This window comes from Rissa tridactyla, chromosome 4, assembly GCF_028500815.1.
Source record: "Rissa tridactyla isolate bRisTri1 chromosome 4, bRisTri1.patW.cur.20221130, whole genome shotgun sequence".
Lineage (NCBI taxonomy): Eukaryota > Metazoa > Chordata > Aves > Charadriiformes > Laridae > Rissa > Rissa tridactyla.
In genome coordinates, this window is record NC_071469.1 from 17994837 (window position 1) to 18020405 (window position 25569).

At 40.7% G+C, this 25569-nt stretch overlaps 1 protein-coding gene across 4 annotated transcripts in view; it reads right to left on the reverse strand.

Annotated features, from left to right (window-relative positions):
* The window catches only part of KCNQ1 (potassium voltage-gated channel subfamily Q member 1), a 363171-nt gene extending 361783 nt beyond the window's left edge, over positions 1 to 1388 (reverse strand). For all 4 annotated transcript variants that reach the window (XM_054198522.1, XM_054198520.1, XM_054198521.1 and 1 more), the window contains exon 1: positions 911 to 1388. In XM_054198522.1, the coding sequence (XP_054054497.1) occupies positions 911 to 1308 (398 nt within the window). In that variant the 5' untranslated portion in view covers positions 1309 to 1388. The remainder of the gene's footprint in view (positions 1 to 910) is intronic.
* Between the last annotated feature and the right edge of the window lie 24181 nt (positions 1389 to 25569).

Sequence of the window (25569 nt, forward strand, 5' to 3'; positions counted from 1 at the left end):
TGACTTCTCTTGGAGGCACTTGTTGAGATCCCTGTGCACCACAGACCTACCAAGGTGGACACTGCCCTCCATAATATTATACCCAAAGCAGTTTTCAACTTGCCTGCAGCTAAGCAGCTTTAACATCCTCCAAACATCATTGTCCCTCCTTCCTGTCTAAAAATAACAGTGATGGCATTTGTACCCAACAGGTCAAGGAGTTAGAGTGAGGAGCGGTAGAAGAGGCAAGGAAAAGGAGCATCACCTGTCTCCCTCTCTTCTCCAACAGGGCTGTAACACTGATAACACACCTATTCAGCCAAATGCTGGAAAATCAGGAGTCACTGCATTAAAAATTACTAAAGAACAGATGACACTGTTACCTACTTCGCTTCCACGCTCAGAAGGCAAGATTTATTTCAACTCCCAGGGTAACTTTCTGAAGAAAATTGCCTGATGCCAGCTCCTGCTCTATCTGATAGCTACACCTAAGAGCTCCTGAACCGAAATACAGCATTTCTGTTCAAAATAACAGAAACCTTCCCTCAGAGTGTGACTTTTTGCTTTGCTTCATACCTGTGGGGAAAAAAAAAACCAAAACAATAAAACCACTACCTCAGAAGACCGTATCTGCAAGCGGTTCAAGCCTTGAGCACTGGGCTGGTCCGGAAAGCTCCGCGACGGAGGGGGCGGCCGGGGCTGCCGCTCTCCCGCCTCGGCCGAGCCCCGTGAGGGGAGGCGGGGAGGGGGCACGGCGGCGGCCGCCACCTCAGGCTTCGGGCAGGCGTGAGGGGCAGCCCCGAGAGCCCCTCGCACCGGTGGCCGCGCCGGAAGACGGGTTCCCCCGCTCGGGGCGGGCAGCGGAGCCGCCGGGGCTGACAGGACGAGCGGCTGTGGAGCAGGTGGGCCCGGGGGGGGGTGGGTTACTCACACAGTGAAGTGGTAGACGAAGCACTTCCATCCCGTGGGCCGCTCCAAGAAGTTGTAGACCCTGCCCTGGACGCTGCTGCGGGTCAGCAGGGGCTTGCGGAGGCTGTAGATGGAGACGCGGGGGTCGAGGCTGACGGGGGGCCGCGGGCAGTCAGCGTTCACCACCACCACCTCGCTCCTCAGGCGCAGCGGCCGCTCCCGCTCCGGCTCCGGGCTGCAGCCCGCCGGCGGCTGCCCTCCCTGGGCGGCGGAGAGCGGGGCGTAGTGGGCGTTGGGGGTGCTCTCGGCCAGCTCCAGCGACGAGGGCTTCTTGCCGGGCGTCATGCTGCCTTTCCTGGGCAGCGACAGCCGGCCCAGGCTCCGGCTCTTCGGCTCACCCGGGGGGGAGCTGGAGGACATGGCTGGGGGAGACCGGTGTCGGGGCTGTACTGCCCCAAGGAGCTGCGGGCTGGCGCCGGGCTCCCTCTCCCGCCGCCACCGCTGGCCCGGCCCCCTCGGGGGCGGCTCCTGCCCGGGAAAGGTGAGGGGAAGCGGCGGTGAAGGCGAGCCCGGCCTGCGGTCCCGGTACCGCCCGCCGGGAGGCGCGGCGGCAACTGAGGTACCTCAGCGGGGGAGCCGGGGCGGGCCCTCTGCCGCTTCGGAGGCTGCACCTGCTGCAGGGCCCTGCTCGTAGGCCCGGAGGACACGGGCCGGGGCTATGGTTTGAGGAACCCACAACTTATTGTCGTTCAGGCAGTTATTCTCTCACCCGACGACCCTTACCCACCGGGGAAGGGGCATTGGGGGAAAAAAACAAGGAAACCCGAGTGTTGAAATGTAAACAGATTTAATAGAATGAGACTAGATGATTAACACTAATAACACAAAAGAACCAATATTAATCCCGGTACCAATATAACATACACAAGGATTATACTCAGCCCACGGGGCACCGCAAACATGGGACACTGTGAGCGCCGCGGCTTTGGGACGAAGGGAAGGGCTCAGGGGTCTCGGCACCGGAGCAAGAAGTTCTCAGGATCGCAGCCATAAAGAAAAAGAGATAACTTCTCAGCAAACTTTCTAATTTATATTGAATGTGGCATTCCTGGTGCAAAATAATCCTGTTGGCAGCTTGGGTCAAGTGCCCGGGTCTCACCCCTCCTCATCCTGGCACCTGGCGAGCTCGAAAACACTGAGACCTTGATACTCTAGGTGGCTATAAAGTAAACATTTTCACAAATTCTGACACCAGGGTCTTCTAAAAGTGCAGTTTTCTCAAGTCTTAGAGGAGAAATTAGTCCTGTGTTGCTCAAACCAGGGCAGCCAGACAGCGAGCCCTGGCTGGAGTCTGGACCACCACTCTGTGTCAGGCCACTCTCCTCATTGCTGACCTCGACCTGTTTCGCCTTTCCCCTCGTCACCAATGTGGCTGTGCGGAGGTGGCACAGTGAGGCCCAGCACACTGCAGGAGGTGTCAGGGTAGGGACCAGGCAGAAGCCTGCCAGCTCCCCAGAAGCCCATCAGGCTTTCCCACCTTCTCAGCATCTGTGGGGACAAAGTGCTTCCCATGCCTGTGGCCTGTCAGTGGCTTGAGCTCCTGGGGTACAACCCCTTACCTAAAATTTAGGACCACCAGAGTTGTCAGGGCCTGCTGCTCCATCCCTTTTTGCAGAATTTCAGCACCTGGAAGCAGCAGAGCTCTGCCAGACTTGGGATACTCCAGGAGGCTCTTTTTAATACAAGAATAAGGGCCTCACCAATAGGCCTTGCAGGCTATGGTGTGTCTGTAAGATAAGGGAGCGAATAGCTGAGTAATTGGGCAAATTTTAGAACGCAATAAACATAGTTCTGCAGACTTGCACCCTCTACAAGCTGGGTCTCTCACCAACACCAAAATCATTTTGCCTTTGTGGAATGGTGCCTGGGTTTGGCCATTAATAACAGGTTATTTTGAGGGCTTGGATAACTTTCCTGTGTAATGGAGTAAGTTATGACTTACTTTACTGTGGTGTGAATTGATTTGTCATAGTAATAAGAGCCTTTTTTGCACCAATTAGTTAACAATTTCTATTCCCAGAGCGTAGGAGTAGGGTGCTCTTTGATCTGGAGTGCTGGGGTTTTTTCCTTCTAGCTCAAAATAGAACAGAACTAGTAAGAGCTATGTTGAGTTCATGGTTGATACTGGTACTTGGACAGGAATGTTGTGGGAAGATAAGGTGCTAAATAAAGTTAAACAAAAACAACCCTGCTAATTGTAGTTCCATTCAAATGTCAGGCTGCACGTATGTTAGGGGAACTGGGCAAGATCCTTCACTAGTGTAAACAAGCAGGACTGTAGGCTCTTGTAATGTACTAATTTACACCCCTGAAGGATCTGTCTCCTCCTTAGGATTACAAACCCAGAAGTGTTAACATAAGAATTTGCAAAACTTGTTTCTCAACCATCAATGTACTAACCGTGCTTTTCCCCCTTCCACCAGAACAAGAAGAACAAACTAGCTAAAAACAAGAACAAACTACGCTAAAAACAGCGTTTCAAAGGAAACTTTCCCCGCATCTAGTCAAAATAGAGCCAGGTTTCTCTGTTTTGAGAAATTGTTCTTTCTTGCAATAAGCCTGCAAGAAAAATGACTAATGGAAGAAAGAATGTCATTGCTACCCTTGAAGGCTCACTGTTTGAGGACTAGCCTGATAAAGTCTTGATATTAAAGTTAACAAATGTGTTTCTTTATGTAACTGTTCTACTTTATTTTAAAGGCTGACATACTGTCTGGGTATACAGGACCTTATCCTGGAGCCATGTCTTGATATTAATCACGTTCATTTTTCAAAACAACAGAATCATTTAAGTGGAAGAAGAGAAAATAATTCAGAGAGTACAGTGTATACATGGAAGAGCTAAAAATGAGAAGAGGCAGATGAGTGTGAAAATATGTTTATGGAGCAAGGTAGCTAGGCTTTGATAGTGAAGAGAGCAGGAAAATATGTTGGATAAAGAGGATATATGTTTTAAAGATTAAGATGGAACTACCAGACTGAATTGTTTCATAGAACAATAATAATTTAGTCTCCTTTGAATATTTCCAGAACTGTAGCAAAATGAATAACAACCGTGATATTTCTTATTTCACAGTTTGCAAGCAGTGTTTTAAATCTTTACATCTTTAAAAGGATTTTGATTCTAGAAATGAGATGTCATAAGTCACTAAAGCATGATGATAATACACCAGTTAAGCTGGTGGTATAACTCCCAATTCTAGTCATTTAACCGGAGCAGGACTAGTAAAGCATTTCTGAAAATCCTACCATCGGACTATAGTAGATCAGATATGTATGTACCAGCTTAGGGCTGTGTCTCTGTTATCCTGTACCAAGTTATGACTGATATTACGTGTGCATTATCAGATATACTCATTACATGCTATGCTATATTTTCACTTTGCGCCTGACATAGTATCGTGTAAGATCATACTGCTAAATCACTGCTGAATGGTTACAAGCTGGAGTTGCTGCAGCCGCTTATAAAAGAGACACCTTGATCTTTTATGTGATTACTTCCCTGTGGAAGCTGAGACTTAAGCAAACGGTAAGTATCTGGGTGTTCTCTGTCTTCTGAAAGCCTTTAACACTTACGTTGCAATTACAGGTTGTGCCAGTTCTCCAGTGGCATGGAAATCATCCTGTTTGCTGTTAGATTACTTTGGGGGATGGTTTTTATTTGTTTTGTTTTATAAATGCTGCTTTCCATTTCTGTCCAGCTACAGTAGGGGACATGTTAAAGAACATTTTTCAAGGGGAGGAGAGTTGTTTTGTGTTAATTTTTGGGTTATGTTTCTTGAATTAGAGCAAGTACCGTGTTGCATTCCATTTCCTGGAGAATCCAAGCTTGAAAACACAATAACATGTTGAACAAATAAACCTCAGCCTTGTGATTCAAAGCAGATGCAAGGAAAGTGGAAAGAGATAAAAGAGTTTGCTTCATTTTTTAAATCCTGTGAAGACTATGGCTTAGCCATTTCAGTGGAGTGATGGGGAGATATATATAAGTTTTCATTCATTCATCAAGTTGCAATTAAGGACAGGTTTTCTGAGTACATGTACACATTTTCCATTGGACACCTTGGCAATCTTACTTACCATTCTTCTTAATTGATCATAATCTATTAATATGCAACTGATATGCTCTTACGTGAGCTTAACTTTACGTTTTAAATTTAAGCAAAATCTTTGTTGCAGGCTCTTGAATACGTTCATGCTTCTTATATATAAATCCAGCAGGTTTTCCCTCATGACAGGCATTGCTAGTCGAACAGTTTAGGTAGCAGACCAGTAGAAACTCCAGCTATGGAGAGTGAAAATCATGTAAAACTGCAGCATGCCCCAAAAGCCTGACCATTAAGATAAAATTCCTATAATGTGCAGTAATAATTTTGTCCTTCTCCACTAGTGCCTTGTGGTCCCATAGCTGTATGGCTCCGGAGAATCCTCAGGTTAATTCAGCACACTTTTTCCTTCAAGCAAATTTATTCCAGCTTCCTTGATCGGGAAGATCCTCAGTTACTGTGTCATTGCTCTACCTGCAATTTAGGCATCTATTAAGCATCTCTGTCTAGGCTTTCTCTGAGTCAACAAAAGCAGTAGCACCATCAAGGACGACATGGGTAAGAATGCCTGGGGCAGGTGACAACTTTGCCAGTCATTCAAAAAGCACTACAGTACAGTGAACAGTATAGCCCGGTCTATTCTGAAATGTTGCTTTCAGTTGCAAATTAACTATCTACAGACAGAGTAAGACTTCGAAAAACAGAAAGAAACACGTTTTCTATTTAGAAATTTTAAAATGGCTTCTCATTCTCCCCCCTCTTTGTTGTTGGGTTATTTTTAACTGTGGATGCAGTAAGTTTAGGAATCTGGTCAGTAGAGAGAAGTAACGTTGCAGAAGACAGTAGCATGCACCAGATATCTGGAGTTTGGAAGCTATCCAGTCCAGCAGCTGACAATCCTGATTAACATTATCTCTTTGAATGCTATCTTACTGCATGGTTATGTCTACGTTTATAATATCTTTTTACATTGTTTCATAGGTTTCTAAAGCATATTAGTGCTGTTCTGGGAAAGAACGTTATTGTCCACCAATGCTCAGGTTTGAAGTCCTAAGGCAAAGTTTCAAGACTTAGACTTAGGGCACACAAACCAATTTTTTTATTTTGTTTTCATGTGTTGAAAGTTATGCATATGTTTAAATGCTTAACTGCTCTGCAACCCAAATTTCAACCTTGCAAGGTGAAAAAATATATATATATTTGCTATTTGTCCATAGGATTAGTCTTGCTATTTACATCGATATTTCTATTCTTTGTCTTCAACAAAAAAAGTGTCAAAAAAATAAAAATAAAAAGCTCCCTTCCAAGTAAGACTGAGCAAGCGCGTATCTGCAACAATACTTAGACTCTTAGTTTTTCTTGTTAATGAACATTCATTTATTTGAAAGGCCAGTAACAGCCAACTGGAATTTTGGTTTATGTCAATAGAGATCCTAATTTTTTCTACAATGTTAACCTGTTCTATTTGCTGTCATTGCTGGTTGACCAAAAGCTTCCAGGTATAAGTGATTCTGAAGAATTCAGGTCCTAAATATTTACTCGTTTAGGAACAGGGCTTCAGGGCAGAGCCCTCGAAGGGCTCACTGACAGTAAGAAAAAAAAAGTGGAGCTAGAAATGTAGCTGAACTGTTTTGGTGCATTACATCTTGTAAACATCCCTCTCAACACCTTTTTCTTGCTCACAACCTACTTGCAAATCGTGAATAAAGTCTCAGTAGGAAAAATAAATGTCTAAAACTAGTGAAAGTCTCACAAAACTAAGAGGGGATACTTTAGGAGATCTCGGTTATGATTTCTGACAGCAAGACACACTTGTGCACACGTGCATATGTATTCTCTCCAGTCTGTTTCATCAGTTGCCCGTGGTGTCCCATCCTCCCTAGTTCTTTGATGTGGTTAATCATTCAGTGATTTTCATAATCAAAAAAGGATTCTTCTGAGTATCACTTCAGAAGAGAAAACTAAAGAGGCTGACAAAACGCTGCAACATTCGTCTTCATCATTAAGGCAGATGTGGTATATTTTCATCTCAGAAGCATGTGAGACTCAAGAGGCATTTTATTTCTCAACATAATGCCATACAGGATACAGTATGTGTATTCTTACACATGCAAAGGTATCTGAGGGCAGAGTGACTAATGGCATTCCTCAAATGATGAGATCGTTTCATCATCTTCTTGCATCAAAAGAAAATTCTCCTCGTTAGCGTTAGTCACAAACCCTCTCTGTTAGACTAAAATCAGTACCAAATAACACTCCTGAATAAGCTTCAAATAAATTAACTGAACTTTTGAAATTCTGAAATCCCCCCCAAATTTTTGCTCCATAGTTACTTATGGAGGGGAATGTGCTTAATAAAAGTATGTTCTGGTATTTCAGGAAGGGTTTCACTTAGCAGCTGAGAAAGAAATCACTAGTTATCACTAAATCTCTTCCTGGTCAAGGAACACTTCCTGCCTGTGACAGTGTTAATCTGTAACATATAATATCCTACTTCACACATATGGAATGACATGGGATAGATAATCATCCTGCTTCGGCAGGACCCATTTGGCAACCCACTTTTCATGTCAGGAATCATCAGTCTGCTAGTTAAGTGTAACTATGGTTGAATGTGCCTTCTAATTGCAGGTAGTTCACTGGAAAACAGTGGGAGGTTATACACATGCAATGCAAGGAATATAATGCTAAGTCTGTGGCAGAAGGGAGGATTTTTCAAACAATAATTCATCAGAGAGCTTTCTAATGCTCCAAACAAAAACACAACCACAAATAATAGAAAAGGTACTAGCAATGTCTCATCCCCTGCCACTACACCTTTTCTCAGCAAATAACGTCTCAATGCAAACAAAACTGAAACCATAAAACTCAGTGGATAGACCACAGGAGACCTGTGCAACAATCACCTCTGCTAAACTGGAATTTCAGGTTGCTTTCCTCTCACAAAATACGAGTTTTCATTTTGCTAGTACTATTCTAACAGGTAAAGCTAAACAATGCAACATAATTTAAGATCTTGCAAAAATTCTTCTAACCTGTTCCATAATTGTGATCCAATGCCAAATTCTAGTCCCATCCCTGACCATTTGCTAACTGGGTTAACTGCAGTTTTTGTCTTTGTGTCCTCATCTTCAGTGCCTCAGAAGCACAGTTGCCTTCATATTTTACAGTAGCTATGCTAAAGCTTTCTGAATTTGTGCCCTGTAGAGCCCGAAAACTTTTTGTTAAGAACACCACAACTTCTTCCAAAGTATTGCAGAAGTATAAAAGGGAACATTAGAGCGCCCTTGTCACCTCCCTGATTGATTGCTAGTTACACATCTGGTGATCCGAGTGGTAGCATAGCTACTTTTCAGAAAGCACTTGCATGCATGGTGAGGCACTAACGTTTGTTAATTGGGCTATTAAACTGCTGTTAAAATTTGAAATAAATTGAGGGCTCTGCTAACGTATCATTCAGTGAGGAACTAAGCTTATTGATTGCAGACTACCTGAACCACATCCAAATCCTATTCTTCTCAGAAACTCTGAAAAGCCAATAGTTGTATTTGTTTTGTACTCTTCAAAAGAGCAACGCATAACCTTACTGCTAAATTACAAGTCCCTTGAAAGCGGATGTCCTTACCTCACTAATTCAGCGAAGAGGAAACAACCCTCCAAGCTCATATCCTACCAGGAGAAAAGAAGTTGCTTTTTCTTGACGAAATCTATGAGACAATTAGTTAATTCGTATTTCCTATTATTTCAGAGCTCATTATAAACAAACGACAATTCGTTTGGCCAGCAAAGTTTTTTTGTTTTTCTTTAAAGAAACCCAATACTTCAAAATAGGCTTTGCAAAAGTTTTTGTATATTCTGTTCCTGGAGGTCCCTCTAGTGGCTAAAGTATCAAGTTTACCTCGTCTGGATTAATAGGCTACAGGTGTTTGGTCTCCTTTTTTTGTAGATATTTCTCATAATAGATATAAATACTTTCTTAACGTTGATAATTCCTCCTTCTAAATGATCTGAAAGTAAAATAAAAAGATTAATCACATTAAGAAAAAGGAAAAATAATTGGCACTTTAAGAATAAGAAAGCTACTTCACATGGTTAGAAAATTATGTTACTGCTTACAAGCCTGCTCAACTTTGCTATTCAACCACAGACACAGCTGTTTTGTTTTTTTCTTTTACAGGTCAGTTTTAATACAAGGAGAGGTAATACCTTATCAGAATGTCCTCTGACACAGTAAGTCTTTTACTTGAGAAGTCTGCTTGTTCAGGTATGACGATTGAATAATTTGATGTGTAAACGTCTTTTTAGGGTATGTATCTTTTTAAAGAGAAGTTGAGATCCGCTCTGAGGAGTAAACTTGCATTTAAAATTCAGAATTTTTTAGAAGCCAACAACTGTGTTTCTATATTATAGGCTAAGGAAAGACAAAGTTTGTAGTAGACAGTCATTTGTTGCTACTCTTTTAAGCTGGAGATACCAATGTGACTAACAGGCAAATCTCCATGTGAGGTCTAGGCTAGAATTTATCACGCTAGTTAAAATGTCTTGGCACGTGACTAGAAGTGTAGACCTACTAAAAATGCGTTGTACAGAGATGACATCTTAAGCAACACTGCTTCTCGCTACTCTCACAATTCCTTTAATTCTGCTGTAATAAGAGCAAGGGCTGTTTATCTCAAGATCCCAGGAGCATCTACAAAGACTGAAAACTTAGTATCATCTGCTTGCTGTTATTTTCTCCCCACGCCTGGTACAGGGACACTGTCCCTGAATGTGCTTCCCTAGACCTCCCCTTCACTGCTCAGAGAATAGCTTCTAGCTCCTTTTTCGTTTTTCCTCTTTCACCTGAGGAGCTCTGCTTACTGTATCTCTGTTCTCACTTTCAGCTGCACCCATTTAATATTAATTGGCTACAGACACGCATGCCTCTTTCTAGTGCAGAGCTAGCAGGTCACAACGTAACTGGTCCTCAGTGGGACAAGCTGCCTTATTACAGTCACATAAATGGCAGCAACAGAATTGTTCATTTTAAGCTAGGGAAGAAATGGAACACAGGAGCTTATAGAAATCATCCTACTTTTGAACATGGGAGACCTGATACTCTAAAGGGAGTCTGATTCAGTGACGACTTTTGATGCAACAAAACCCAAAATACAACTCATTTACTTATCTGCTATAAACTGAGTCATCATATGGTAATTTAATGCAGCTGGGAAACTGACCCTAGCATCTTTTCAGTACTGACTTACATGGTATTTGCAGGGTCTTTTCAATATAGAGGGTCCTCCTGTCCATTTTTCACATGGTGTAGTGGATTATGCTTAACAGCAGATGAATCTCTTTACAATACTTGTAAAACAATGGTCTCCCCTGCACTAGTAGTTTAGGACTCCCAAAATGCTGGTGACGGGGTGGAGAACATGAGAGTATTTTCTAAGAAAAAGGCTGATGGCTTAGCCCATGTTTCCCATTGAAAACATGTCTGTGATTTAACTTCTGTTAATAATCCAGGCAAATACTTGAAAGAGAATAGCATAATATTTGACATTTACCATTACAAGCAATGATACATGAGAGTGAAACCCTAATAAACTTACTAGTTTGATGGGTAGCTGTAAAATAAGCTGGACTTTAACTTGATACATTATCCAGATTTGCATAATAAACAATAAGATATTAGCAAAGAGAGCACCAAATTCCTGGAAGTATATTTGATTTAAGAAAGTATTTTCAGTCTTCTATCAAAGAGGAAAGTTCCAGTCTCTAACCTTGAACTTGAATGAGCAAAGTTCAGCTCCCAGTTCTCCCACAGACTTCCTGTGTGACCTCTGATGTGTCATTGTTCTTATTTGTGCCTCAGGTTCTTAATTTGTAAATGAGATAATAGCACTGTCCTCCTTTGTAGCTGTGATGATAAATACAGTTGCATGTTAAGCACCCGGATTTGCTGGGGAAGAAGAGAAACAGGATAAGTCAGTATAAAGGTAGGGATGCTTTGGAACACCATACAAAGTTCTGGTGTGCAGACAGAACTAATAACATTGGGATTTTAAATCAAGACATTGTGCTTTGAATGGAAACACAAACTTGAATGAATGCTTTAACTCCTGGTGATACCATACAGAGATTCTTTCTCTTCGTTGCATTTTCTATTGCTGTGAAACTTCACCATGTGAACAAACACGGAAATGGAGATAACCTGGCTTATCAGGCAGATCAGAACAGACTCAGTTGTTGCCAATAACATTGATCTTTTAAGTTACAGACCAACCATTGTACAAAGAAAAACCAAACACAGCCCATCAACACATAAATGGCTGGGGTTAATAATCGAAGGTGGAGAAATGGGAATCTGTTGAGGATGCAGCAACTCAAATGCAATGTTGGAAGACACAGTTCAGCTCAATGAACATTCAAATGAAAGTTGCACCTTATAAGACAAAGGAATGTAAGCAGTTAAGTCATTGCAGATACACTGGCAGCGTGAGCAACATAGTGGGAAGAGCTGAATAAAGTGTCATGAATTTGCAGTATAGCAGGTGCAATCAGCAGTTTACAAAACTTTTAATCTCAGGCATCTGTAATATAGCAATCAATTATGAATCTTCATACTCAAGCATTATTTCCCTCTTAGCAGATTGACATGAAGTCTGGAAAGCTACCAGGAAGGGAGACAGATGCACGGTTGTGATGACTGGTCAGAGTGGCTAGTAGAACTCCCCAGAAAAGGTAATGAAACTGTCTAGGAAATGGGTTAATAATAAACACATCTGCTTTGAGCAGAGGGAAAACATGCAAAAAAAGGTTTGCCTGAGAGAATAGAGTTTAAATAGTACTTACAAGGATAAAAACACACTGGATTTCAACAGAGAAGACACTTGCAGAATAGTCCAAGAGGGACTGGGATGGTCTTACTTGGGGTCTGGTAGATGAAGAGTTTAACCTCAGACCCAGCATTGCTCCTTAATTGTAGATTAAGCTGATCAAACCACTCAGTTCTGCATTAGAAAAGAACTTCTGCTTGGGCTACAACTTTCACAGTCTCAGCACCTAATGCTTTCTGACAAACCTGGACAAAAATAGCCAGTGCCTTCAACTCCTTGCATTACAATCTGGTTCACCTTTCACAGAACATTTCTTGATTAAGGTCCTGCTTAATTTCACGTTTTTATACTTAAAGCAACTGTCACTGTTGTAACAAAGATCAAAGGTAAAGGACTTTTTATGACTGTGATGTAACGGAATTTAACACAATTATATTCCTAGAAATATAAGCAATAACAGAAACATGGATAGTTAAAAAATAGTGACATATGGACATATAAAGGAAATCTTAAAGCAACCCAGAATAATTACACAGGTCATCATGAGAGAGACAAAAATCTGCTGTTCTTGTGAACAGACAGAATTTGGATATCTGACTGTTTTATGTCATTTTGTATTGTAATCAAAGGGATGTGTCAGAGATATATTTTCTGAAGGTTTTGGAAACAAAGCACAAAGGAATCCAGACTTGCAGAAGAAAGGCATATTTAAAGCCTATGAAAATAGTAAAATCACTGAATATTTATGGCATACATCAACTTATGCCAAAAAACCCAAAGCCTCAATACAAACATATAGGAATCACACCACTTACTTTGATAGTGAAGGACAAAAATATTTGTAGAAACACATTACTGTGATTATGAAAAACTTGAAAAGCTTGGGCATAACTTTGACTTTTTCAAAATAGTTTTGATTCACAGCAGTCAACTGAGCTGCAATAACTTATACCAAATGAGGTCTGTTATATATCAAGAAAGCCCCGCAGGCAAGTTACCTAAGGAAGCATGGTGATACAACATATGTACTCTAAATGCAGAATAAATCCCTTAAATGAATTAACTTTTAAGGTTGACGTGCTGTGCGCCAAAATTTGAAGTTATCAGTGAAGACAGGTGGGCAGTCTTTGTTCAGGAACCTAAATGATTAAGAGAGCACTTAGAATGCACACACATGCTCTGGGAAATTTGTTAAAGATTTCTGTAGCTGCAGAAAGCATGTGACTCATCTCAAAGGGAGCAAAGGATTAGTTACTGATGCAGTTACTCAACATCCAAGACATTGCAATAATTTGAAAAGTTAATTTAGAAAATACATTCACAGCTAGAGTCCATTCCTGCTGGTTGTCTGTTTCTGGTAACTCTATGCTCCACTACTACTGCAGAGAAATGCTTATTATTTGCATCTCCATCTGTTTCATGGAGCTTATTTTCATCCCAGAGAAGAGCTATCGGTATCATTATACACTAGCAATGTTTACTTTTATTGTCATAGGGAAGCCGGTGTGCCAACTAATGTGGTAACATCTTCCTCTTCCCAAATAGGAAAAGGGAGCAGCAGCAAATAGCATTGGTAACAACAGCCACCTCAGTGCAACTCAGCCTTGCAGACGGATGGTCACGGCTGTTGCAAAGGACAGTCAGCAGGTAGGATCACTCACTATACTATGTATTTTAAGAGATGCTTGTGATTCAATGAAGAAGACATCATTACTTCTCATTTTCTTTCCCCTTCATCATCTGTGAGTAATCAGCAGCGATATAAAGCAGTCATTGCTACTCTTTCTTCCTTTGAAACAAGGAAGTGTTGAGGGTGGCAGAGCACTGGAACAGGCTGCCAGAGAGGTGGTGGAGTCCCCGTCTCTGGAGACATTCAAAACCCGCCTGCATGCGTTCCTGTTAAACCTGCTCTAGGTGACCCGGCTCTGGCAGGGGTCTCCAGAGGTCCCTTCCAACCCCTACCATTCTGTGATTCTGTGAATTATATGTAAAACTTCAGATTTTCTGTATTGGAAATTTCACAAGCTATGTGTTACTGTCCTTTATCTATGCTCTAGATTTCTTTCTGAAAAGTTTTTTTCTGTTCAGTACTTTGGTAGCTAACTTACTGTATTTGTCCTGTTCTGTAATTAGACATCAGCAATGTTCTACTATTGCCCTCTCCACTCTTTAGACAACCTTTCAGCTTGCATTAAGAATAACCCTTTAAATCTTCACAGACTCTTGTATCTAGCTGATCCTTGGCTAGTCTTTTGGTCTGATATTAGCAGACTGCAGAACTATTACAGTCAGGCAGTTGTCTACTCTACAGCTGTTTCTGAGACAGCGAAGTACAGAGGTGGACCCATCACTTCTACTCTTATTCACTGTAAGTTTCTACTCTATGGGATTTTTCTACCAGTCCCATGAATTTAGGACATGAGCATGCGCTAACATAACTACACTGTGCTACTCTGTTTTCCTCTTTCATGTGATTACTGTTCTCTCCTCATCCTTAACCCTTGAAGACAATTTCCAACAGTATCTTGGGGCACAGATGATGTCTTCAGCTCTGTGTCTACTTTAATATTTGCTTTTCTAAATTTTTAGTGTCATTTTTATTTTACAAGATTGCATTCAGAACAGCACATTGTCTGAATGTTAGGTGACAGAGTTAAGGTAGAAAAAGCCTTCTTTCTTTGAAGATTTCTGATAAAAGGCAGTCAACTGCCTGTAAAGACTCTACATTCAGAGAGGATCACAAAGAACACAGCCAGAAATGCTGACAAGCCAGAGTTTGGCTAATTTTTTTCTTTAGTAACTCTTCATCTGGGAAAGCATCTTCTCCTAGTGAGTTAAAAAAACATAAAAATCAATAAATAATAAAGGTGAAAGTCGTCCTTGTCTTTGGTAAATTCTTTGAACTTCGTGTAATTCTTTTTATTCTAATGGATAGCGCAAGGGAACTGCTCATGTAAATAAAATTAGGTACCTGCGTTCTCAAAGCACTAGGTCTGTTACCTTCAAAATAGACTTTTTTAGACCTTCATAGAAGTAAACTGAATATCTGCTATTTAGTATCACTGGAGATGAGTATGTAGCCTGCTTCAGTTTAATATTATTCAGCATTTTACGCTAAATATGTTTTTGTTTCATTAATATTATAATCATAGCCAATGTGAAATAGGATACAGCATATTGATAGTAATAGTAGAAATTGCACATTTCCATAGCTACATTTTAACTTTGCACTCTGGTAGCCAATTATAATTCCATCAAGTTCTAGTTTTTAGCTGTCTTCATGAGGCTTGTCGCAAGGGAGAAAGTGGCTTTTAAATCTTTTCTAGACTTGAATTCTGTAATTAAATAGAAGTTACATGTTTATCTACATGGATTTTGTTCTTTTTTTAAACAAATGTAAATAGCACTATTTATATATCCTCAATATATAGCTCCACATTCTTGTAATTGTAAAAGCTTTACCCCATTCGATGTTATGATTCAACTTTTTAGAAGAAATATTAACAGGAATGCCGCTAAATTTCAAACATGAGCACCTCTGACAACACAGTAACTACGGAAGTGCTGTTCTCAGCTCTTTCCTCCTGCATAGCCCCACACTGTGACATAACCAGCGAGGAGATGGCTCATGCATCTAGCATCAACTATGAAACCTTTTAACTTCCTGGAAAAAAAGCTTGTTTTTCAGGGTAGCCAATTTAAGCTTCTCTTTGCTTGCCTGAGGAAACCTGTGACAGCACCATGAAGTACACTGTGTAAGCATATTTCTTGTTTTATTTAACTACTAAGGGCAGTTTTCTGTATCTTGATCATATGGGTTACTTGGAGTAATTGGGACTTTTCAAAATCTCTTTTTGTGACAGATAAAAATTCATCACCCCTTTTATCTTTAACATATTAAGTATTCCATTGTCTAGATAAAAGCCTTGCCTGTGTGGCAAGTGTAACAGTAAGGCACCCCATTAAAATTGTGGTACATTAGAGTGCTACAAAACTTGTCCCTGCGTGGCATCATGTATTTGAGATCCGTAGCTACATTGCTACTATGATCGAACAGGACTTTACGCTTCCAGAAATAATGGCATCTCTTTACTGAAACTGTGCATCTATCCACCTCTCTGTAGAGTTCCATCTATAGAAAGTAGATTGATACAGTGTTTTTTTGTTTGTTTTGTTGTTTCTCTCATCACAGTGCCCTGCATCTACCGGTATTGAACCCCTTGCAAACACCAAACCATCCAACATTGTATTATACACTGTAGAAACGGAGGGGGGGCGAGGGGGGGCAAGGGGGGAAGCATCTCTTGTAATAGGAGGTTTGCTCTGTAATTGCTCTTTTCAGGACCAAATTATGCTCGGTGAGGCAGAAGCCAGTTTAACACAACCAGAAGAGGCTGTGGAAAAGGAAGAGGTATTTCTAGAGTAGTCAGGAGGCATATATGGCTTAATGGTTTTGTTGACGGTAAATGTAAACAGGCCTTGATGAAATACAAACAAAACCCATCGCTGCCTGCTGTCTAAGAGAGGAAAGCTTTTGTTGCATATAGCTTCCTTACAGCTATGTGAGAAGAGTAAAATTCATCTGTGATTTACAAATCAGTTTGGTCAGTTATGGAGCAAACCTTTAGAGATGACAGGGAATTTTTATAAATATTGTTGTTCATTCCTTCACCTCCAAGTTTCATGTCAATAAAAAGCAGAGGTTGTAAACAAGAAACAAATTGATGAGGACAACACTTTGAATGTATATAAACATCACGTGAAGGGAAGCATCTGTTACTCTATTTCTTTCCCACAGGATGTTAAACCCCGTCAAGCGCAGAATTCACCACATTTGAAGATTTACCTCCTGGTTATTGCCATGAGGACACCCGCCAGCAGAACTGTTACAGACATAGGGAAAGCATGTGTGCATGGGGAAGCAACAGAGGCTTTTAGTACAGTGAATTTGACAGACTTGGAATCCCTGTGCCAGCACGTGCCTCTTGTCCATCTGCAGGCAGAGATGTTCCCAAGTATCCCAAATATATAAGAATAAGTGAGGTCCTTTTTTCTTCTATATTCACAACTACATCCAAATGCAACTTCAGTTTTGTAATTAGTGGAAAAGATAGAGAGATTAATGTCTTATCAAGGGAAAAACTTAAACAGTTGATGAACAATTTTGCCACTAGCACTTTTGCACAATACCCTAAGGTCAAAGTTGTCTCTGAAGTTTTGTTATATTTAAGAAACAAAACAGACTAAATTATTTTCCTAAGGTTTCGAATTCTCAAAGTACCCCTTGTATATGGTTTATGCAAAAGACATTCGTGGTTTTGAATATACTTCCTCTTCCAGCTTACAAAATTTGCCTAAAGCACTGACCAAGCTCTTTTAAATAGGAGATGATGAAAGCAGTCCCACAAGGAAACACAGTGAATGGGTTTTTTTCCCCTGTTAACATTGCTCTTCTCTAGAAAAGAATGTATGGCTACAGGCATGAAATTGAAAAAAAAATGTTTTACACATGACAAACTTGAAAAGAGGTAAAGATTGGTTTAGCATAGCTTATAAAGTGGAATTTGTAAAGATTGGTACTTAGCTTAATGCTAGGGGCTAACTTTGTGAAGTCAGCTGTTGGCATCAAGAGAAACATTTGTGAATTTTTGCAGATTCTAAAGTATGATATATTCAGATCTTAATGAATGAAAAATACTAGCTGATCTGAGCAAAACCACACTAGATTATTTCAAGACTTTCCAGTTTCCGGGTGGTGGTCCTTTTTATTTTCTAATACTTCTGCTTTCAGTAGTATTCATTGTGTCCTTTGCTTTCAATAGTACTCATTTGCCAGTGCTCACATACAATTCAACTTCAACTAAAATGTTCAGGTGTGGTTTTGTCTGCCTTATCTTGATCATTGCCCTTCCTGAAACACTTGTTTTGTATTGGAACTATTCCCACGTTCTTGTATTTTCTTTCAGCATGAACTATGGCTGTGGTTTCACAATACATTATTTCAGGAGTTTGTGTGTCATGCTGTATACCACATTAGTGAACTGATTTTGCTGAAAAATGACCTGAGAAAAATGAGCTCTTTTTAAGTGAACTCAGTCTGATTCACTGTAGGCCGCACAAAGAGTTGTGTTGGCATAGCTTCAAAGTGGCATGCCATGCTGTGGGAACAGAGCAGTGAAGGTCCAGGAGTATTTGAAGCTGGTGTCAGCCTCCCGCCCCACACCATATACAATGTGCTATTTAAGCGCAGCCAATTCCTTTATTTTAATCGAGCAGTGTTGCTGTGTGCTTTCTCTCATCTGTTCCATCTGCTCCTTCCATTGTTTACTTCCCTGATGTCTACATTTCCCTTTTATCACCTCTCCACCCTCTCAGGTTTTCTCCCCAGAATAAATCCACTTCCATGAAATTCACTGGCTGACATCCGTATGCAAATTTCTGCAAACTCACTAAACGTACATTATTCAAATAGCCTCTGGTGCTCTTTACTGTGTTAAGCAGATGAAGACAGAAACAAAAAAGACAAAGTACCTATATTTACATTAGCATTTTGCACATTCATTTGTTAAAGGCTTGGTGTTAACCATATCCAAACCAAAGCACAATCCACTCTCCTAGAAACTAATGGGAAGACTCCTGCGAATACTTGATTCGTCTCGCATCCTTGTGTCCTGGCAATTACAGGAAGGATCAGGCTCCAGAGGCATACCCCAGAAATGTTAAAACAAAGCCTACAGTGGTTCAGTAACAAGGCTCGCTTCCCACACATCTTTTTATAGCTTGCTGTCGTAGATGGGATTTTTAACATAATTTTTTCCTCCTATGACATTCTGTTCTGGTTATTGACTATGCAAAGATGCAGTAAAGAGAAATTACTTGAAATAACATTCTGCTGTTCTAGAAAGGAAACTGACAACACTGGTGTTTTTGAAAGCTTCTAGTGGGGCCAATTCACATAAATATATCTGGAAACGTAACCCAAACTTCTGTTTTACTAGACCACTTCTGTGCTTCACTTTGCATGATTTTGCTTCAAGTTCTTTATTTCTGTCAATGTTTGCCCCTGTCTGGCCCTACGTCTGCAAACTCATAAAGGCTCTGGTTAGTGAACACATTACCAAGGTTGCTGTCAACCTTAACCTTGCTAGCCTCTCGCTCTCCTTCCTAGTCAAAGTATGGAGAAACCTTCTCATAGATTAGTTGCTGTGTACTTGTTGCACCTCTCCAGCTCTCATCTCTGGCAGTTAGCGACTTTTCTTAGCCCTCCTATCTGAATGTGGGAAAAGCGTACTACAGTTCAAGTTGCAACTTGTCGTGACAGTCACATTTCTTTTGTTTTCTATTTGTGCAATTCTCAAAGATTTATTCACTACAGGTATGACAAAACCCTATGCAGGATAGCTGGCCATGATTTCTGCTAGTATGTTTCGCCATCTCTAGTTCTTTATGATTTATTTAGCAATTCCTTGGCAATCATGGCAGATTATTCTGCTTTGTCATTGGGCTGTGATGCAGAAAAGTTTCATGCATCGCTACCAGAATTTGAATGTGCTAATTCCTGACAAACATTTTCCAAAGCTGCAATGTGAATATAAGCAAGATAATGTGTGTAATTGCACATAAACGTATATACATTAGTCTCTCATACAAATACTTCTTTTTGTCTCACATCATATATTTATATCACCATGGCAGGTTTAGGTATTTTTCCTTTCCTGGAATTTAGTTAAGCCTTCTCATACCTCCCCTTCTCCATTGCATTTACCCTTGATTAAAATACTGGTTTTGTTTCTTCACACTTAAACATACACACCAGTTAGAGTCCCCTCCAATTAATCCTTGGAGCACATGCTGAAATTGAATATGAATTTTGCAGTCTTTACACTGCCCTTCACTTCTCAGGTTTTCTTTATTCTGATTCTCTGCATCTGTTTTGTTCTTCATATTTATTATGTTTTAATTCAAAACAGGAATGAAAATGTGACTACTATTGGAAGCAAATAATTCCATTACACTGGTGCTGGCACTGGCCCAGTAAACTCACTGATGAAATTTTCCTTGAGTGAGCACTTGCACTCAAGTCAGTAGGAGCATTTCCATTAGTAAAGTTACATAAGCATATCTATATCTTGAGGATCAGAGCTGTGGACACACATCCAGCTCTTAGGGTTGCGATAACATGCAGGTCAAGTTCTTTGGATCACAATATACGGACTCCATCGCAATCGAGGACTGCAGCCTGGTTGCTTTACTTGCTCCCTAACCAGTGGTATAAGGGTTTCATTCTTTCCGAGGAAGTATTTCTCTGAGTGTGATTAATATCGTGTCCCTGGGCAGCCTTGTTACTATTCTTCTCTTGAGCCTGTTACTTGCTGTCCTAGCCACAAATACAAAGAATACATCTTTCCTGTCATCCTTTTGCACTGATAAGCTGTTACATTCTCCTTCCTACAGTCTTCTCTGCTTTTGCTTACACAATTCTAATTTGCTCAAGCTTCCCTTCTCTTTTAGTGCAAGGTCTCTGTCTGTTCTTGTTGTTGCTCCTGCTCAGACCTTCTCCAGCTGGTCCGTAATTGCCTTGAAACCTGGCACCCAAACAGAATATTGCAACTAAAGCTGTTCTGAGGAGCAGCTGAGGGACTTCACACAGGTTGTCCTGTTTATGTCATCCTGTACAGCATTTCTCTCTTGCAAGAACAGCATAGCATTGCTCATGTACGCTTGCTCTGCCTGTAACCCTCAGATCCTTTCCAGGAGGACTGCAATTTAGCCAATGGTATCCCATTAGGTGTGTTAGAAGCTGATTGTTCCTGCTCAAGCAAAGTTCATGATATTTGTTGCAGTTTTCATGTTAGTATTCACTTGCATCATTACTGTGGGCCCCCTCTTTTTCTGACCGATAGTTAAGGCTCACTTTTTATTAGGATTGCTAGCTCACCCTGCACCAGTAAGGGCACAGTTAAAGTTAAAGTTTATAAGCCAGTGGATTTGGTCCATGTGCCACTGAAGCTAATGCGGGGCGGGAGGGCTTTGTGACTGATTTAACATCAAAATACTGGGCCTACTGTATTACTGTATTTAATCATTTCACCTGCATAGTCAAATGTGCTCCTTGAGTGGGTGGAGGAATCTGATAGTGATGAAAAGTCAGGGTGTGTCCCAGGCTGCTGATCAGTGTACTAGTATGAAGGAGAATTCTTACTACAGCTAAGTCCTGAGAGCTAATGACTACCGTACGCCTACTCTCTTAATCAGACCATTACCCTTGAAGTCAACAATTGAGGTCAAGCCATCCCTTGATTGGGCCCATTTTCACAAGATATGTCTGAAAGGCTCAAATTTGACCTCTCTTCCTTCCATGGACATAGCCTAACCCTGGTTAAAATCTAAAGGAATTACAGGAATTACAGGCAGAGCAAGCGTTAAGTGAGCAATGCTATGCTGTTCTTGCAAAAGAGAAATGCTGTACAGGACAATATAAACAGGACAGCCTGTGTGAAGTCCCTCAGCTGTTTGTCAGAACAGCTTTAGCTGCAATATTCTGTTTGGGTTTGGGTGCCAGATTTCAAGGGAATTATGGACCAGCTGGAGAAGGTGAACCTCCAGCAGGAGGTGAACCGTCTGTCATTTGTTGCCACACATGGAAGAAGAGCCACACATTTCAAGTGGTAGTGACAACAGCCTTTGTAGGGGAAAAGGAAGCTAGGGAGAAAAAGCATGGCAGAGGAGGGATGAGGAAGCGACGCAGGAGGGAGAACAGTCCAGAAAGGGATGTACACAGGTGTGAAAATGTCTCTCTGTCGTTCTGATCTCATTGCGTTTCCTGGATAAATCCTTCAGGAAAGAATCTCTGCAGGGATCCCCCTTGTAGTTTCCCTACAGTCATCACAACTGTCCCACCAATATAATATATTGGGGGTATAATATATCCCCAGTTATACCACCTGAGGTATAATTGGAGGTTATACCTCACTGACAATTTCCTACATCCTAGAAATCTAGAATACCCAAATAAGAAATTAGGACCATCCAAAATGAAGGACTAACAGCATTAGGACCTGCAAACTCCAACGACACAAGCACTGGTTGTACGATGGTACAATTCTAACAGCTCCCATTTACAAGCTTAAAGAAATAATGATTCATGAGACTGGCTGACACCTGGAATGATTTAATCAGGCCATCCGTAATGTAAATGACATTGACTCACATTTCCAGATGTAGGTGGAACTGGCAATTGTCTTTTCCTCATAATTGTCTTAACTTGCTTTGCTAGTTAGAAATAGTTTTCTAGGTTATATTTCAAATCTGATAATCATTAGAAGTACATTCTTTCCATAGATGTTTGTATTTATAGTCAATGGGAACATCTAGGACAGAATTTGACCTACAAACTTAAATATGTAGCAGCAGCCTAGATAGAAAAAAACTGTACTTAAGTCTGAACCAGAACTAAAGTGAGATTGCTTGATATATGCATATGTACACAAAATTTAAAATATGAATGCACATATTGGGGCAGGCAAGATTTTTGTGTCTTTTTTCCCCCCCCACCCCTTAAGTATTTCTGATTGTTTGCCTTTAAGTAATCTGAGATGTCATTCTCACAGACTATGGAGGGGAAAAAACTTTAATTATTAGGATAAAAAAAAAAAGTTGGAGTTTTCTAAAAAATCTAACAGAAAATAGTATATGGAAAGGGAGAAAATTATGAAGTACTGGTCATTGGTTTTTAATCCAGCTGTGTTTATAGCCTTTGTCTCTTCTTTGCTTTCCTCCCTACCTTTCCTCTCATCCAAAAAGTGCTTAGACCATGCACCTCTTTCTGGCTATCTGCCTATTCTTTCCCCAGGTGTGGACTTATTCCAGACCCTTGCAATTAAACAATACTCTGTGATGTTACAGCAATGCAAGCTGACCGTAGCTAAGCTGACTGCAGTGGTATGTCATGACTTTGACCACAAGGATTTGACCCAATTACTGTGACCTGACACACTTGCAATCTAGTACATCCTGAAGTCTCAAAGCAATAGCCCCTGAAACCACTAGAGACTTACGTGAAAGCTGGAACCAAGCAGAACGAGACTGAACTAAACCCAGGAGAAAGGCACTCCGAAAAACTGTAATTATATTACATAGTTTGTTAATACATGCTTTTGTTGCTACATTGGGTGAGATGTCCACAGGCTTTTCAAGAAGAGAAGCCTTAACGATCCAGGAGGAAATGAAAGATCTGCCTATATCCTCTTCTGAAAATACATTCAGACATTAGGGGTGCAGTCTGTGTGCTGACTGATCAGTATGTAGTGAAGCTCCACTGCAGTGCAAAGTGGTGGTAAGGCAAGGTGCAGTACTTGAGCAGATCCATGCAGTGTTCTGCGATTCTGCCCATAACAGTGAGGGGTTACGCTGCAGTAGCTGACAGGTATAGAGGAAGGTAAAGAAATATTTAACACGGTCAGCCTTTGTGCTTAAGAATCACATCTGCAAATCTCATGCAGCAGGTTTCTTTCAGGTAATTTTGCAACTTTCATAATATAAGGAACTCCTGGTTTTGTTTTTCCCCCACTTGTATAGTATCTATTGAGCAGCCTTTAAAAATCTTCCCTGCCCCTTTAAATACCAAAACAACATTTCCTTATTCCATTAGCACCATTGGGTAGAACACTGCACTGATGTGGAACATTTGCACCTGTATGTTACTGCAATCATACTGAAAGTCACAGTCAAAGTCAAATATTGGAAAATTGGAAGTCAAATAGCAGGTAGAAGACAAAGCAAGAAAAACTGTCAAAGTGTCAAATCTCAATAAAAACCAAACCAAAAGCAAGCTACTTGGCATTGCTCATTGGCTTTGTCTGTAAAAGCTCCTGAAAGCTGCATGCAGAAATTTAGGAGATATCGTTCCATAATAGTCCGGGATCTAATCTAGTGTAGATTCTCAGCTCCATATAGGGCTACGCTATATTCTTGCATGGATACCATTCAGAATCCTGCATAATTTTTGGACTTGTTTTGCCATCCTGTCAGTACCACTTTTCTGCTCTTGATGCTGGAAGACTTCCTGGCTTGAAATATGACCACAAGAACAGCTGTAGAAGATCATTACAAATTCCATTTAGCTCTGTATCCCAACACAGATAGCAGCCTGCAGGGATGCTGAAGAAGTGGTATAAGAACAGGATGGAAAGATGAAGTAATACTTCCCCAAAATAAGCTCTCAGTCTCTAATGTCATGGCTCAGAGACTGCCTGATTAAATAAAATTAAAAAAAAAAAAAAAGAGGAAAGAAGTAGGGCCGTGTGCAGTACCAGTTACCATCTGCTTTCCAGTCTTATAAAAGTTTGTGAACACAGCTTCTTTCTGCATCTTATCTATTTTTGTCCCCTTCACTGTCATTCACTACCATTGAGAACCAGAATTCCCAAACTGAAAATCAAATAATGCGCTATTTCTGGAAAACTTTAAGTATCCAAATGCAAGAATATTCCTTATAAATTTCAGCAGCTCAGTGTCTTTATTCCAAAAGAGAAGTCACAGATAACTGCATGACCAAATTTTGCAAGCTAGATCTGGAACTAGACTTAAAATTAACCACTTAGGGCTTATCTATGAGGCCAAATTAACCATCAAATTACTTTGAAAATTGCTATCTATTCCAAGTCCATTGCTTGTGTGTAGGTATAAATAAACATGTACTATCTACAACAGTGATGAATCGTGACTAAATGTACCCTGGAAATTAGTCCTGAATACTTTTTTCTAATCAAATCCTTTGTTCTGTGTTCTTTCAGCAAGTTCCAGGAAGTTATTTCCGTACTTTAAATAGTAAAAGTGTGTTATTATGGCTCTGTATTAACTATTTTTTCCCCAGAATACTGTTTTCTGTGCTCTTAGGAGATAGAGCTGCATCTCCAGTGGAAAAGTGGACTCAAAAAGGTGGGTTTTGCTGTGACTACCATTATTGATAATCCAAACGAAGTTCTTTAAGGTAAGACTCTTAACCAGACTAGTCTGATATCCTAGCATTCAGAATAAACACTTAATCCTTTCCAGAAGTGACTAGCATGCAGACAGAGAGAAGAATGAGAACAGCATCTTTGAAGCAGTGATTTCTGACAGAAGTTGGTGGGGGGGATACAGAGGTGTGGAATAGCTGTAGGGGAAACAAATCATGAGAGGGTGCATAACCACTTTTCAGAGGCAGATCAGCAAAAAAGGCAACTCCAAACAACGTTTTCACAGAAAACATAAAAGAAGAGAAGAAAATACAGAGGCAGCAGTGGTGAAGCAGCCAAGGCGCAGACTCCCAAGAGACTTCCCAGCCCAAGGGAACAGCTGGAGGGCTTGCTCCCTCTACTGGAGCATCCTAATAGACCCACAAGAGACTTGCTAGCTGTCCTGGACTAGAAAATAGAGATTAACACAGGGTGGATTACCGTTGCTGGTTTACTACCACAAGGTTTTTTTAAAGGATTGAATACGTCTTTGAATATGCAGATGAAGGCAGAGGGGGGAGAGAGCGCTATTTCATTGCTTTTGTTTTGAAAAGAAACAAAACGAGGCATACAAGTTGAAATGTGTATTTTTCAAATCATAATTATATCAGTTCAGTCAAACTGGAATATAGGAAAAGCAAGCAGGCCTTTTCAGCATCTTATGTAATGCAGAAGAACAACTCTTTTTATATGAACTTTGCTCTAGGACAGATTACTCGCTGTCATTCCTTTAGCCATGTGTAGAGAAAACCACCT